This window comes from Polyergus mexicanus, unplaced genomic scaffold, assembly GCF_030449975.1.
Source record: "Polyergus mexicanus isolate NDT 795.1 unplaced genomic scaffold, iyPolMexi1.0 SCAF_2, whole genome shotgun sequence".
In the NCBI taxonomy this organism is placed as follows: domain Eukaryota; kingdom Metazoa; phylum Arthropoda; class Insecta; order Hymenoptera; family Formicidae; genus Polyergus; species Polyergus mexicanus.
The window spans coordinates 11,512,112-11,528,703 of NW_027223322.1; the positions used below are offsets into that span (position 1 = coordinate 11,512,112).

The 16,592-nt window shown below is 44.0% G+C and overlaps 1 protein-coding gene across 3 annotated transcripts in view; it reads left to right on the forward strand.

Annotated features, from left to right (window-relative positions):
- Positions 1 to 16,592, forward strand: part of Dad (Daughters against dpp) — a 57,679-nt gene that overhangs the window by 14,245 nt on the left and 26,842 nt on the right. For 2 of the 3 annotated variants that reach the window (XM_070308345.1, XM_070308353.1), the window contains 2 exons: positions 763 to 4,393; positions 11,732 to 11,782. In XM_070308345.1, the coding sequence (XP_070164446.1) occupies positions 3,424 to 4,393; positions 11,732 to 11,782 (1,021 nt within the window). In that variant the 5' untranslated portion in view covers positions 763 to 3,423. Of the gene's footprint in view, positions 1 to 697; positions 4,394 to 11,731; positions 11,783 to 16,592 lie in introns of those variants that run through there. The other variant, XM_070308363.1, reaches the window with a different exon arrangement.

A 16,592-nucleotide genomic window follows, 5' to 3' on the forward strand; every position in this document is an offset into this window, starting at 1 on the left:
CGATGCGTCTTTCAAAAATTAGAGCGTCGCGCCACGTCGACTCCTTGCAAATTTTCTTCTCGTCATTCGATATAAGGGTGTTCGTGTGTTCCTCGCCTGCGTTTCTTCGTCGTTCGTCGACGAATGGGTAACTCTCTTTTACGAGCGATAACGTGACTAAAATTTATCCTGGAATGTTGATCCTCGAAGGTGGAGCGCGATTCCAATAGTTTGACGTTGAAGACGCTGGCGTTTTAAGGACAGACAGTTTGACATTCTCGTCTCTTTGCCACGCTATTCCTCCACTATTGTCTAAACACTAAAAAATTCGCTATCGAGATAAGAGTTTAAAAAATAATAAAAATCTTTTTTCTTTTTAACGACAAACATTTTTAAATACGAAAACGCGATATAATCTAGCGACTCTGGAAGATGGCAATATATCCCATTCATGCAAGATTAGATAAATAAATAGAGATATATATAAAATTATATATTTAGCATATCTAAATTCTATCTCATTTTAATCGAATTTGGTCATTTAATCATGACATCACGATGATTCACGCGTTTGCATAAGGCTGTAAAAATTTCGATTCAAATTCGTGCGACGAGCCGAGACACGCGGCCTATGTATACGTATGTATATATGTATATATCTCAATCCCTGCGAGGCGCCGCGTAGAGAGACAGGATAGATTCTTCGGCACCGCTACTTGGCGATCGTGGCGCCGTCACTGGCGCAGCCATGTTTGATGGTCTCTTTCTCTCTTGTGTGTTTAGTATGCTACGGTCGTTGTATCGGCGTGTCGTCGGCACGAAAAGGACGGGACGAGACGAGCCGCCGAGGCGGTGAGACGCGAAGGAGGGTTAGGCTGCGTGTTGGCAGCGAGAGGGAAGGGAGGATCGGACGACAGCAGTGGTGGGGGAAATCGGTGCGAGAGAGAGAGCGCGCGCACCCGCTCGTGACGGCGAGACCTCGTGCGTGCGTGCCAGTCTCATTGCCGAGCTTAGCCGAGTAGGAGCGATCGTGCCGCGTCGCTCGGCCGTGCGCAACAGTTCGTCCCGTCCGCTGATGACGTTAGTATTCGTCGCGCGAAAGATAGAAGGAAAGGAAGATACGGAGGAAGAGGGCAACGAACACTCGAGCCGTAGAAGATAGAAAAGCCTAGGCGCCGGTCACGCCGGGAAATGCGGCCGGCGATCCCGTTTCGTCAACGTTGCCGAAGGTGAAGAAGAGAGCAAGAAGCGTCGCTTCTTCGCGCCGCTCCGAAGTGAAGTTTGCCGCTCTCTCTAGCGCGAACCGTACGACCTCTCTCGTCCTCCGTACAGTTGCCGGTCTTTCCCACTCTCCCCCTTTTAGTGTCTTTCCCTCTCCCGGTTGTACGCTCGATCGCGTTCTCTCGCATCTCGCCTCACCTTCGCGAAAGTATCGCCCCTGCGTGTCCGCTCGCGCGCGCTCTCTCCGTTCCGCGGGGTTCAGCGATTTCAAGAATGTGACAGTGCGCGTCCTCGCGACCGGTCGCACGGACGAGAGTTTCCGCGTACACAAGTTCTCGTCGAAAGGGGCAACGATAGCAGCGGCGATGGGTGACGAGAATCGCGGCATCGCGTCACGGTGAGAGAAAGAACAGAGCGCGTGAAAACGTAACGCGAGGAGATAAAAGAAGAAGAAGGGAGAGAAGGTCGGACGATGCGAGCGGAAAATGTCACTCGGTAATACGCGCGCACGGATGACGGGGAGTGATCGACGGAGCGACGATCGCGAGTCTGAGGTTGTTGGAGTGTCGTCGCGGCGGCGGTGGTGGTGGTGGCAGCGGTCGTCGTTGTCGCCGTCGTCGTCGTTGTCGTCGTCGTCGTCGTCGTCGTCGTCGTCCCTAGACGGTACCGCCGACGCGGTGGTGCCGGCATTGGCGACGGCGCGATCACCGGATCATCGAGAACACAAGGAGCGACGTTATCGCGTTCTTCTGCCACGAGCGTCATCGAGATCGAATTACTACTATTCGACAACAACGTCGTCGCGTCAGCTGCCGGCGAGTTTCTGCTCCTGAAGAGGATCCAGCGTCGGCGTCGCGGCAACGTTTCCGCGACGCGACGTCGCCGGTGTGTATACACCGTGCATAAGTACACTATATCGGTTGTGCCGGGTCGCGTGGTTAAGGCATCGCATCGCCCTCGATACGTACGCGACGGCCGAGGAAAGTAAAGGCCGGGTGTCGTGCGTGCGCTGACCGATTCGTTTCGTGCTTACCCTCCCTTCTCCCTCGTGTCTCTTCTTTCTCTATCCTTCTCTCTCTCTCTATATATATATATCTATCTCTCGAGAACGCGTGTGTTACGGATAAGAAGTGTACAACTACTATATACCCAGTAGCAGTGCTCCCGCGTCCGTCGGTGACCAGTTGCGTCGTGTGTGCGTGTGTACGAGTGCGTGTGCGTGCGTGCACGCGCGATTCGGGCGCGTGGTGCGTCTTACGTCGTCGATCGCGCGCGGACGACGACGTCGACTGGCGTCCGGCGGCCCGTTTGTCCGCGATGCCGACAGTGGCTCGCGCTCACGGCCGTCGTGCGGATTGTTTGTCCCCGAGAGGTGTCCGTCGACGATAAACGGGATACGAGAAGATCCCTGGTAACTCAGCGAAAACAGGAGAAGAGAATCGAGGAAACCAAGACGCATTAATCACGCATAGATCGAGGAACAAGAAGAGGAAAAGAAGGAGAGCGACCGAAAACGAACGAGAGGTAAATGAGAGTTCAAGGTCAGCCGGTGGTGATGTTGGACCCGAGCTCGTCTACGCGGCCAAAAAACTTATCCGAAGAAGGAGGATCGTTAATTCGCCGCTCGTTGGAAGTCGGAAATATCCACACGAGAGAGAGAAACGTGCGCGCATCGATGCTTTGCTAGCCGGTCGGAGAGAGAGAACAGAAATACAAAAGAAGCGAGAGGAGAATCTTCGAGAAAGAGAGAAAGGAAGAAACGGAGCTCCGTTGTACCGCGCGTTGGACTGTCACACTATTTCGGGACCGTGATCGCGCGCGAGATACGCGCGCGCGCGGGGGAAGCGTAAATAAATAACACTCTTGCGCGAGCGTGCGCGACTGTGTCCGTGCACGTGTGTGTATTTGCTCCATATCCGTCTGTGATCTCGCGAATGTGCGCGAAAAAGTGTTTTCAATTTTTGACAGTGCGTATTTGTTGAAAGAGCGAGAAAGAACGAGGAAGGGACTTCGCGGAGGAGAGGGTGTTGGAAGAGGAGATCGCGGCTGGTGCGGGTCCCAAGCGGAAACATCGACGTGTGTTCTTCGACCCGCGTGCGTGCGGTCGGATCATCACACCCCCCGGCCTCAACTCCCCCCCCCCCTCCCTCTCCCTTTGTTTTCCTACGGCGGCTACGTTGAAAAGGACTGGCCACCAAATGCGCGTACCGCAAATCCTGTTTCATGTTGATGTTCTGGAGCAAACGGACGGTGCTCACTAGACGTCTGCTGAAGGCCAAGGTCCGTGGGGAGCATGAAACCGAGTGTGAAGCTCAAGAGGATTCATCGTCACGTACGTTTCATCGCACGAGCGGCAGCAACACGAGCGGCGGCGCCGCCGCCGCCGGCTACGACAACAACACGGCCAGTGACAACAACACGGCGACGACGACGACGACAACGACGACGACGGGCCGACAATTGAGCAGGGTGAGCGGAGCAACGGAAGGCCCTCCAGGAACGGTGGTATACGCGAGTCGCAACACGAGCCGGTTACAGCAGAGCTGCTGCGGCGGCGGCCACATGAGCCAGGATGACGACGAGCAACAGCAGCAACGGCAACGCGACCCCGGCCGTTTGTTGAGGTGCAAGGAGCTCCTCAAGACGCTCAAGGAGAATCAACTGGAGATGCTGCTCACCGCCGTCGAGAGCTCCGGTGCCGATCTCGGCTCGTGCGTCCTCGTGCCGCGTCAGCGGCGATCAGCTGAGGATTATCCCATGTACGATCAGCAGCACGAGCAATATCATAGCAGGCCGCATCGTCATCACGGTCGTCACTTCCAACAGCATCGATATCGTCGCTATCGGCATCGATCCAGCAGGCACCATCGCTCGTCCTCCGTCGAGGACGAGCAGGAGAGCTATTGCTCCGCGTCGGAGGACTCGTTGTCCGCGTCACCCATGAGATCGGACAGGTGCTGCGTCGGCGGGAAGGCGAGTAACGGCGCCAGCGGCGTCGTCGTGCCAGTGAGAGGATCGACCGAGGGAAGCTGCGGCGCGCCGAGCGATCCGCACCTTCTCTGCTGCCAGATCTGGCGGTGGCCGGATCTCGAGCACTCCTCGGAGCTCAAGAGATTACCTATCTGTCATTCCGCTAAAGATCCCGTCTACATATGCTGCAACCCTTATCACTGGAGCCGGCTCTGCAAACTCGGTAAGCGAAATGATGCTCTTCTTTTCTTTCGTAGTTTTTCCGTTTTTATTATAATACCGAGAGACAAAGTCTTAACACAGACCGACCAAAAATCTTCATACGTGTTATGTAACACGTTCATTCGCGCTAACATCTCGGCATCGTCAAAAATTGCCAATAATTTGCAGCTTGTGATTGAATTACAGTTAATATATTTTATATTTAAAATAATCTTATCGGAAAGGAAAATTAAAACTTTGGTATATATAAGGATAAAATTTATAAACTAAACTTGTTTTGTAAAACAAACGTTTCTTTTCGAGATGTAAAATAAACCAACGTTCTATAAAAATTGATAAAGGAATCGTGTTTATATATATAAAATTTAAATTTGTAAAACAATATCCTCGAAAATTTCAATTTTTCAAAGAATATTTCATTCAAAATTGCTGTGTGTAAATAATTAGACGTAAATCTATAGTCGCCAAAAAGAAATACAGAAAAATCAAATCAGGTCCCTCGGTAATATGACTTTTCCGGGAATACTATACATTTAAAACGTATTTAGTCCGAACATGTATCGAACGTATCCAAGTCCGTCTTGCCACCGATGGTGTCTAGACGTCGAAATAATTTAACATCGTAACGCACAGCTGGCTGTATTGTAACGATCGTAGACCTCAAATCAAACGCGCTAATCGTCACCTGTGTGCTCGCCGCCCGGTGCTAACAAGCCTAAAGACTTGAGCCAGTGTAAAATGGAAATTTATTACAGATGGGTGCGAGGTTTAGGCGACGCGTCTACCTGGTTACGTTTAAAATATAGATAAATATAGGCAATATATATTCCCAGGAGAAAACCACGTGGTGTCAAATGTCAATACATTGACACTTTCCCATCGCGAAAGTTAAAGAGGCGAATGAGAAATAAAAACATCTATTATTGACATGGAAAATAAATTTTATCGTAAATTAATCACACACGTAAGATTTTGCAAGAGAGAGAGAGAGAGAGAGAGAAATCGCGAATTGATTTTTTACTATATAAATTGATATTTACAATAATGATAATTACAATGATATGATTACGGAATCGTGATTTAGTTTAAATTTAATGGAAGATAGTTTAGTTTGAAACGTCGAAACACATTCGATAACGGTGGTCGTTCTTTTCTCCGCACAAGCGCTAAAGATATATTACGGAAGGTATAAACTTTCAAAAGCCGACGACAGGATTCTTTCAGGTTTTCAAGTGCGCTTTTGTGTCTTAGACTCAAGCAGGTATATAATCGTCCGACGCATAATTCTCAAAAGTGGCCACCGACAGATAATATTTATTTTGCGAACTGCCCGCGAGAATGGCTCGCGCCATTGTAACTCTATTCTTCCGTAGAATTCAAATTTCATCATCTGATTATATCCACGGAAAGAATTTTCTTTAAGACATTAAGAAGATAATCGGATGTGTTAAAAAAGGAAGAAACTCATTTGTGTAGCTATAACGTGACGTTAACAGTGCGAGAATTAGAACTAATGAGTTATCAAACGCATTGACGTACTCCTACGGAATCTTAACTAATGTTTATATTTGCAATGCTTATTTATGATGAACCATTGCAAATATAAACGTTAATTTAAAAAAATATTTGCAAATTTTAATTAAGTATATAATGTACAACTTGCATTATATCTAGTTGCACATTTTTAAATATACGAGTAACGAGAGACGCGCGTTAAAAATTTATTTTAACGTCGGTCTTTGTGGAGTTTCTTTGAAGATTTTTTTCGCAACGATATTTCCTTTAATAACTGTGCTATGACGCATGGCTTTACATCGTATTCATCGGTATTCGTCACTTTGAAGAAAGTAGTCGAATTTATGGATCCCGTGACCGTCCTCTGTTGTCCGCGCGTCCGGTGACATGACTTCGATCGCAAAAAAGCGTCGCGCCCTAATAAAGTGGGTGAGAGGGAGAGAGGAAGCGGGCGGAGTAGGCGCCAGCGAAACGCGCCTTTACGTAACCTCGGCGATCATTTAACCCGGTCGTCGTCGGTAGGCCTAAGCCGAGGGAATTCGATCGTGCGAACCACGATAGTGTACGGTGTTTTTTTAAGGTTGTCATGCGTTCCGAATCGAGGAATATTGTCTCAAGAAACATCCTTGAAATTGAAATAACGCGCACGCTGCAGAATTTCAAAGAAAAATGGATACTTTCCAAGAAACGTATATATTTCTAAGACGTATATACATTAATAAAACATGGTTATTTAAAGAGTGACATATTTTACATCGCGATATCATTTTGAAAGGTTTAAAGAGACGATATCCCGTATGACCGCCGAGTAAGAAAAAAATACGACTTTCTACGCAATAATTCATGCGAATGCTCACCGGCGCCGGTGGTCTAATCGTGACAACATCGATTCGTTACAGTCGAGCGCGGCGCGTGTACGATTTATTGATAATAAGCGAGCGTTTATTGCTGGAAAATCGCGTCGAACAGGCGCGACCGATTCGCTGCCGGCGCGACACCTTCGCGAGAAAAAAAATCGCCACGATGAGATAAAATCGCGGCTACGTGTATGTTTCGTAATTAACAGCGCGTGATGCCGGAGAAGGCAGGAAGGAGAGGGAGGGAAGGGGAACAAGCGGATCCTTCGAATTCCATGATGAGGTTTCCACGACTAATAATAGCGAGCGGTCGCGCCACGTATGCACGTATGTCCGAGAAAGCCGACGTATTTGGGGAAAGAGAAGCGAGAGAAAGCGCCCGCAGAACGACGAAATAGACGCGTCAGCGCGCAGACACCCCGACCGAGCTCGGTGAAAGAAGGGGTAAGGAGAGAAAAAAATACTTGGACGAGCGACGCATGAGAGGAAAGAAAGAAGACGAGCGAGTGTAGGATCGCATTAGAAGTGACGAGAGAGAGAGAGCGCGAGCACTTACGAATGGTCGTACAATCAAAGTTATGGCCAGAAGGAAATGAATCTAAAAATAAAACGTATATTGGGCGAGTCAGTCGCGACTGGCGGAAAGACGGTGATGCGAGAGAGTGGGAAGGGTTGGTCGACCGGCGAGGCGACGACGGCGATGGCGAGAGAAACAGAAAGAGCGAACGAGCGCGACGCGACGCGACGTTGAAAGAGCGAGGGGGAGCTTAACGGGCGAGATCGCGCAAGAAAGAGAGAGAGACGGTAGGAGAGGAGAGCGGATAGCAGACTGAGGACGGGGCGCCGTCGAGCATGTGCGGTTAGGAAGGGCAGCGATGGCGAGGGGATCGGCGGGCGGAAACACCGTCCGTCGCGGGACCGTGCGAGAGAGAGGGGGCTGCAGCCCGGCGCCGCTGCGTGTCATTGCTGGCGCCAGCTAATTGTCGAGGCCAGCCGGCATTAGCCGAGAAGCTGACCGAACTGAGGCGAACCCCACGAGAGCAGGCGGGCAAGCGAGTGTCGGTACCCCCGACACTTCAACGAGGTTTCGTCGGCCGAAGAATTGCACCGATCGAATCTCCCGTATCGGTGAAAACTTGACTGACATTTTTTTTTTTCCCCCGATCCGTCTTTTGCGCGAATCTGTGTTTAGTATTCGACGATGATCCTGAAGAAATGATATCGAGTATTTCAACTTTAACTCGTCTTAGATAATTCGTTTGAAAGTTGACAACGTTGAGTTATAAAGTTGAGTAGGGGCTTATTATCTATCGTCTTAATCTTAAATTCGCTACGATTTATATATCCTGAACATTAAATATATTTAGAGGTAATTTTTTGAATTATAAGTGACTATAGCTAGTTCTCAATTTTATAAACAGAAAATCGTCTCAAAATTCGATCATAAATATCTCTTATAACTATTTTACTGACATATAGATTATCTGAGACAATATAAATATATACACCCACTGCAAACGCTGACTGTTGACCTTCGATCGTTGAAATTTTTGAGATTTCGAAATCGGGGGCAGCGAAGACGTCAAGAATCTTTGGCTGGTACCAATGTGTTATTATATTCTCAATCTTCTGGGACGCGCGATGTTTCAGAGTCATTTCGGCGGATCGGCGAATAGGTTTCCTAGGAATTTAAATTTGCTGCGCTGTAAATTACGGAGATATTTAAATTTAAGTTTCTTTGCCGAGACAAAGACTGTTTACGCATTGAAATGATGTTATTCACGGCCGTCCACGTGTTCGCATTCGCGATATAATTTCTACATATCCGAAACAAAATTTTTCGATACCTATATACATATATATTTTGTGGCGCATTTTACAGATGAATAATATTACAAAATACAATATATAAATTTTTATAATATTAAATATTAATAATAATTAATAATAAAAAATAATTATAGTTTATATATATATATATACAGAGAGAGAGAGAGAGAGAGAGAGAGAGATAAATTCTTAAAAAAAAAATATTTATTGCTAACATCAAAAAATCATATTCTAATATACACATACATATATTTCTTATACTCTAAATGCACATATTTTCTTTAACCTACATTTATTTTGGTCGACTATACGCACCCGTAATTTAGTTCGCATCGCTCGAAATAACGCGCATATTCGATACGCAATGACGCATATGCGATGACCGGTAATCGCGACATAGAGGCACTATTTTTCTCGACTTCGGTTCTCAATTTACGCGCAACGCATCGCCCGGGGCTCGTAAACGGACACCGGACGCGACCATTGTCAGCGATCGTCGATAGCATACGCTAATTTCGTATCGGATCGCGCGGCGTTTTATCGCGCGTAAATCACTCCATGCGGTGGCGCCTTGTTTTCGTAACGCCGCGACACAAGCTCGCCGCCGTCTTTATCTGTTTTTGCATTCGGCGGTCGTTCGTTCGCGTACCATTGCCGGGACGGCCGGTTAATAATTCACGTCGGCGAATCGATTATCATCGGCCAACCGGCGACAGCGGCGACGACGACGACGACGACGACGAGGACGACGAGGACGACGAGGACGACGACGGCTGTGTATCGCGAGGCAAGTTTTTATCATTACACCGCGATCCGGCGCTGCGTAAATGTGTGCACCACTTTCTCCGTCGCGCTCCGAATATTCATTCTCGCCTGAAAATATTAGGAAGCAACTTTCATATATATATATATTTCTTTTTTGCGGGATTTTTATCAGAAAATTGTTTGCGTATGCATGTTGTAGCGTGCGATTTTTTTTATATGGAAGATGATATCTGAAAACATTCTTATATTGTTTGGTTTTTTTTTTTCTTTTGAGACCGATATATGCGATGGTCTCGGTTCAATAAATATAATAATATTTATATCTCTTGCGCCTTGTGTGCACGACAGACGGATAAACAAGCCTAGGAATAGGCGCGTCTCGTTTCGAAAAGACATTTGGCGGCGTGAGTGTTTTGTAATGGCCACGGGAACGCCACGCGTTTATTATAAGTACCTTAACGGGGGGGCTAAAACATCGCTGTTGAAATCTTGCTCGCGGATCTTGTTATTCGAATCGTGCCAAACTTCGATTCCAAGTTTAAAGTGCGTCGATGAGTGACACACACCGCGCCGCCGGCTTTGTTAAAGCTCGGCGGCGACGCGGCGGCCAGTCGATTCTGGAGAGGGATTGAACCGAGTGCGATCAAGAGAGCAGAGAGAGAGAGAGAGAGAGAGAGAGAGAGAGGAAATTAGGAACGCGATTCGCGGGAGAGGGTCCACGTGTAGACGTCGATCACGTTTATTTTCTAGGAATTTCGGCATAATTTCTCTATCGCCTAACTCTCCTCCTATCATTAATTAACAAATCCATATGTTATATGTAAAAAGAAACATTATTTTTGATACGCCGATGTCAACATTTGATTACGATTTATATGATATGAATCTTTAATGATATAATAGTATTGTTTCTGCTACGTAAATTTTTATTTAAATGACTGAAATAATTGATAGAAACGAGCAAAATTTTTTAAATCAAATCATGATATACTGCAAAGTTTAATTTTTTTTCCGTCAGAATATATATATATATATTATTATAAAATAATTTATTTTACAATATACATATGTATATATACATGTATATACAGGGTGTATCTGAAATGATGCACTAAACTTAGGAGCGTATTCTAGAGATCAAAATAAGACTTTTTTTCTTATGAACATGAGTCCGCAAATGAACCCCACTCCGAGCTTGGCAAATTAATGTTTTCATAATGTACATTTTTATTTTGTCATTTTAATGGCTTACTTTACTTCATAATTTACTGGGCTATATCAAATTTCATTTTTTTTTTTTTTTTTTATAATACAGCCAATTTTTAATTTTTTCCCCAAACTTTAGGGGCTTTTAGCTCGGAGGAGGGTTCATTTGTGGACCCATGTTCATAGGGAAAAAAGTCTTATTTTGACCTCTAGAATATGCTCCTAAAGTTTAATGCATCATTTCAGATACACCCTGTATATATCTAATTTCTTTAAAAATATTTTTTATTATACACAAGTTCCTTTTTGATAAATCATTTTTTTATTAATCTCACTTAAAGTATAAAATTTCTTTGAAAAAATTAAACGTCCAGGAAAAAGCAAATTAAAGGGTAAGTTTTTTTCGAGACTGACGGCAAGGATGCAATTACCTATCATACATACGTGCGTATCTCGGCCATGCGGTATACGAGCGACGAAGGCAACGTTCCGTTTTCTTAAGCACGGCAAGCATCGGGTTACCTTGACGTTTGAGATATTCGCTCCGCGATTTGTCCTCTATACTTTCAGGGCGCGTATACGTAAAAGGACGAAAAACGGCATACCGGTTTCGCAGGCGTTCCGTGCCAATAATAGAACTTGCCGCTTTTGGACCTAGACTTCTTTCTAACGGGGCGCTCATCGTGACATTTTGCTCCGTCACTTGGCGTTGATGCCATTAATTCGATTTAATCAAAAAGCACCGGAGCCTCTTGGATCTGTTTCTCAATGATTCCGCAATCGATACGGATATATCAAGCGATATCCTTAACTGAAATTAATGGAATCATTGACATCATTTATACACTCTTCACATATTGCTTTATATCACAGTCACTCCGAAAATATATATATATATATATATATACATATTGTATAATTATTAAAGAATTATTTAATAATTATACCGCTCTCAATAAAAGACGCATACTATAAATTATAGCTAAAAGTATGTATTAAAATAAATAAAATTTTTTATTTATACCCCAAATAATGTAAATATTCAAATAAAAAGATTTTACTTTTTGCGACATTTTATTTTATTGATTAGATAATATATACCATAATTCATTCATCCAAACAGTTTCGAATTGAACGCAAATGATAATTTTCATTTTTTATTTCAGAGTCGCCGCCACCCCCCTATTGCCTTATCGCCGACAGACTGAGACCCGAAGGTGAGTGTCTTTGTCTTTCACGCCGTAATCAGAAATGTCTGATTGTGAGAGTATGGATCATGTATGTATGCATGCGTGTGTGAATGTGTACGCGCGTGCGTTTTGTCTTCGCGCCATGCTGATGATAACCGTACCGATGATAATTCATGTTTATTACTTGCAAACGTTTACAATACAAGCAGTGAGATTCGTCTCTCCTAGCGCGTGTCATGTCTCACGACCTAGCCCAAAGCAAGGTTAGAGATAATTCGGGACGAGGGTGACAATGTTTTTATTTTACGGATAGTTTATGGCGAATCTCCCGTTTAATTCGCGCGCGTTTAAGATTACGCGCAAATAATGTTTATAATGTGATTTAAAAGTACCAATTTAAAAATCTACGCCCCGATGTGTGTGAAGAGGACCTTGACATTTAATTCTTCTTCAAGTCACGTTTTTGTAACACGCCGTTCTTATATTCATTTAGCTCTTCGATTTAAAGCGGAATATCTTTTGAACGCGATTACAACTCGTGAGATTGATCGATACACTATTATTCTACTAATTGACATTTGTCACGCGTGGATGAGATCAATAAATAATATGTCAATATATTTTTCTTCGACATCAAGGAAAGGCGAAAAAATAATCTATACGATGGTATAAATGTATAATATTTTTTTAGCTGTACAACAGAGTTTTTCACACTTTTCATGGTGATAACACTGTGAATTCTTGAGAAATAAATAGATTATTCTGTCGCGAATAAAACCGACGGTTTTATTAGACAAGGTCGAACAAAGGCAACATTCGAAGAGAGAGACAGCATTTTAGTCATATATGTATCAAGGGTTCTCAATCTACCGTAACATAATATTACATCGCGAATATGTAACTAGTACAGTTTTGACCAAATTTCGCAAGAAATAATATATTTTTACAAAAATTTTACATGTCTAATAAAATGAATATTAAATAAAAATAAAACACAAATTTAGATAGCTATAAAAAAATCAAAGTAGAACGTATATTCGCCTTCATGATTCTTTATGATTATAACTACATGCTGTAAGGCGATCTTCTTAATTGCAATATGCTGATAGATTTCATGATATCGCCATGTCAGTGGTTGATAATGTATCCAATATTAGACCACCAGAGGTGGAAGCTGATCAATCTCATTGCATCGCGAGAATGCAAAACATTAGCGTTCAACGATATTTATTTTCAGTTTCAACTTTCAATTAAAAATCAACTTCTCATATGCAACTTCTGAAACCAAAGAATTTTTTTTTTTAATTAACGCGAAGGAGGTTTACAAAAATATTTTGATGCAAAAGCTCTATGTAAAAACTAAAAAATTATTCACATTGGTTTTTTCCTCGAGATTATACATTTTTAAATAAATTCAAACAATAGAATACATATCATGAGGAACCATAACAGCGCAAATTATGAAATTAAAAAGACAATAAACAAAGAAATTTTAAATCGCAAAAACATTGAAATCCCGATTAAGTTTTCCTCTCGTTTTCTGTCCGCACCGTTTCGTCTGATTTTGACTATTGCCTTCTGTATACGCGTTTCTCTCTTTTCTTCTTTCGCATCCTAAACTGGTTCTCTCGAAATCGATGCGAGTATGCGAGTATACAATACGCGAATCGACTGCGTAGTCATCGATAGATTCGCCTCTAGCCGCCTTTCATTCGCCGGGAAACCTCTCGAGGTTGCGTATAATGGACGTGTCGAGTATTCTCATTCATCGGTATCTTTTTTTAATAATGTGCCAAACGTGTAATCAGGTAAAACAATAGCGAAATAGTATCGTTAGGATGTGTCGCAAGTCGCAGGTGCTACATTATAAATATTATTTTACAAATATCGAAGATAAAATATCGCGATGTCGATATAATTTTTACATTTATTATCTAGATTTAGCATTGTTTAAAATGTCATGTCAGACCAGGCATCTCTATATCTACTCGCATAATGTGCGCTAAGCTTGATATGACGAAATAATAGCGCTTGCAGCCGCGGGAGAACCGCGTATTTGCGATGACGTTACGTGTGCGAGTGTGCGCGCGCGTCTGTGTTTATAAGATTATAGTGGACGCACTCTTATATAGTAAAGAAATATTGTTGGACGCATAGTGTGTATCGCCTGAGGTCAATATCTCCTGTCGATAGAAAGGACCGTGTGTGTCATACCATATGTATAGCTCGCCGCTCGCATTTATATAAAGGAAGATCCTGCCAAAGGTCCAACGTTCTTGAAAGTATTATTAAAGCCGCAGGGTGCGTTATAAATACGAATCCGTCGTTGTCGTCGTCTTCGTCGACCGCCTACATCGTCGTCTCGATCGAGGTCAACGCATTTTTCGCGCTTAAACACAGTAATAAATCGAGACATAAATCGATTAATTCCGAAATTAATGCAAAATTGAACGATTTGTTTCTTAATTCTTTTTTTTTATTATTTCTAGTAAATTTATAATTGCATTAATCGCATCGTGATCGTCATGTTTTTGAATTGCGATCATTGTACTTCTAGTACAAAAATCGCGTTTAACGTTACATTCTGCTTTTTAATCGTAAATAATTCGTGACTTAATAACATCAGCTTTGTTTTACGCGTGTATGCATCGATACGATAGAATCGAAAACGTGCAACGTGCCGTATGTTCATCTCGGTGATGTGGGAGGAAACGGTGGAGCAGTTTCTTCTCGGAAGAAGAAGACTCTTGTCTTCGTCGTAAATCTGTCTTTCTCGGGCGCTCGCACGAATTTACGCTCCGTCGCGGAAACTGGGCCACCGTATCGCGTGCCGAAGCGTGCGACGTCGGCGGATAAAAGTCCGCCACTTGTTGCTGCTTGGCGACGCGATATTCGTACTGCGAAACGAAGCTGTTTAGCCGAATCGATGACTCGTGGAGAGAATCTGCGAATATACGCGTGCTCTCGTCGATCGTAGAAGGAAAATAAAGGAGTGACCCAGTGGAAAAGGAACACGACGACGGGCATCGAGTCGACCTGTCATCTCCACGTTTTTCCGGATATATATATATCGAGCGTCGGAGTAATTTATCTCTTTTTTTTTTAAATAGCATTTTATATATATATTTCATTCATAATATCATTTTTTACTTCGGAACATTAATCAACACGAATACTGGAAATACGATCTCTCGTTATTAAGAGCGATCGGGGATTTTTACGGCGAAGCTAATTGATTTCCGTACGTGCTACTTGCTCCGTATCAGACACGGTGTCCCGCCAGCGTGGTTGCGCAAATTTCAACAAATACGACGAAGGACACAACACGCCGCGCAATCCCTTTCAAACGCGCGATACGAGGACAAACGCCGTAGCGATTTATTGCCCGACATTACGCTATATTTACGTTTTTAATTCTACTCTTTCCGCGATATTCGTCTCTTAGATTAGATCTGATTTTTGCCGTAGTAGGTTGCTCCGGAGACTTCGCAACTTCGTTCTCTCGAACTTGTCACCCTGCGTCGAAAATAAAACGAGTAATATGCGTAGAGAGAAAAAAATTGCGCGGAAAGATATAGAAAGTTCAGCTAAGCGCACTCGCTAACGGTCCACCTGCCTCGAAAAAAATGTACAAGGCGATAGTGTGCGTGTATCGATATAACCGGTTTTAAAATGGGCTGCTTTTGTCATTTTACCAGGAAACGAGTCATTATGAGAGAGGAAAATACCTTTAAGAGATCGAAAGAGAGATTAAAGCAATATTCGAAATATTTTCCACAAGTAGAGAGTTTTTTTGTTGTGTTAATAGAAAATCTTATGCAAAGCCATTCGGTACATACGTACCTTGCCTTGGAGGAACGCGACAATTCTGATTAGCTGCGCTAATCCGTGAAAGGTTAAGGGCACGTAAAGGGCCTCTTTAGCGCCAGCCAAAGGGTGGGGCTGACGTAGAGCGGTAACGTGAGGCCCCGGGTACGACGAAGCGGTGGGCGCCTGTCGCTTCTTGGGTTGCCGCACCGGCGTCCTTGAATACATCCCTTCTCTCCTTCTCTCATCCTTCTCTTTCTATCTCCCCATCTTTCTTTCTCTGTCCCTCATCTCTCGTCTATTTGCCCGATCTTTCTCTCTCTTTCCGTCTTACTCACTTTGCTTGAAAGAGCAAACTCAAGCACGCAACTCTCTGCCTCTCCTCTACCGATTTCTTCATTTTTTATCCGCTCTTCCTCGTTTATCCCGTCTTCCGCACGCTTTTTTTAACCTTTAATCTTTCTTTCTCTCTAAAAAAATATATCCAATTTTTACTACATTTTCTGTCGATGACAAATATTTAAACAGTTCATGCAGAAATTTGAAATAACCGAATAGTGAAAATTAAAACATGTTAGAAAGAATTTTATAATTTATTTATTATTTATTCGAATTTTATGAGGAACAAGATCAATTGCAAATTCGTTAGGAAATCTGTTATCGATAGTCTCCATGTGCTACAGGTAGAAGTTGCATATTCCGTATAACGAAACCTCTTTCTCTTTCTCATCCTCTTTCGCTCTCCTCTCATCTCCGCTGGACCGACCGCCACGAGTCCGCCGGCGATCGGCGGGAGTGGCTCTCTCGCATTCCGGTGCCTCCTTGGCCGTACCGATTGCGCCGGCAGCGTTTGCGATCCGAACCGAGAGCACCGAGCGGCAAGATACGCCGATTTCCGGATCGGGGGAGCCCGACGAGATGCCGCTTTTGATGATCCGCCGGCGAGATCCTAATTCGATGCAGCTTGTCCGCTCGCGGCGAATCGCGGGAGCGTTGTAAACGCGTGACGTCGATCAAACTTTCAATGTCA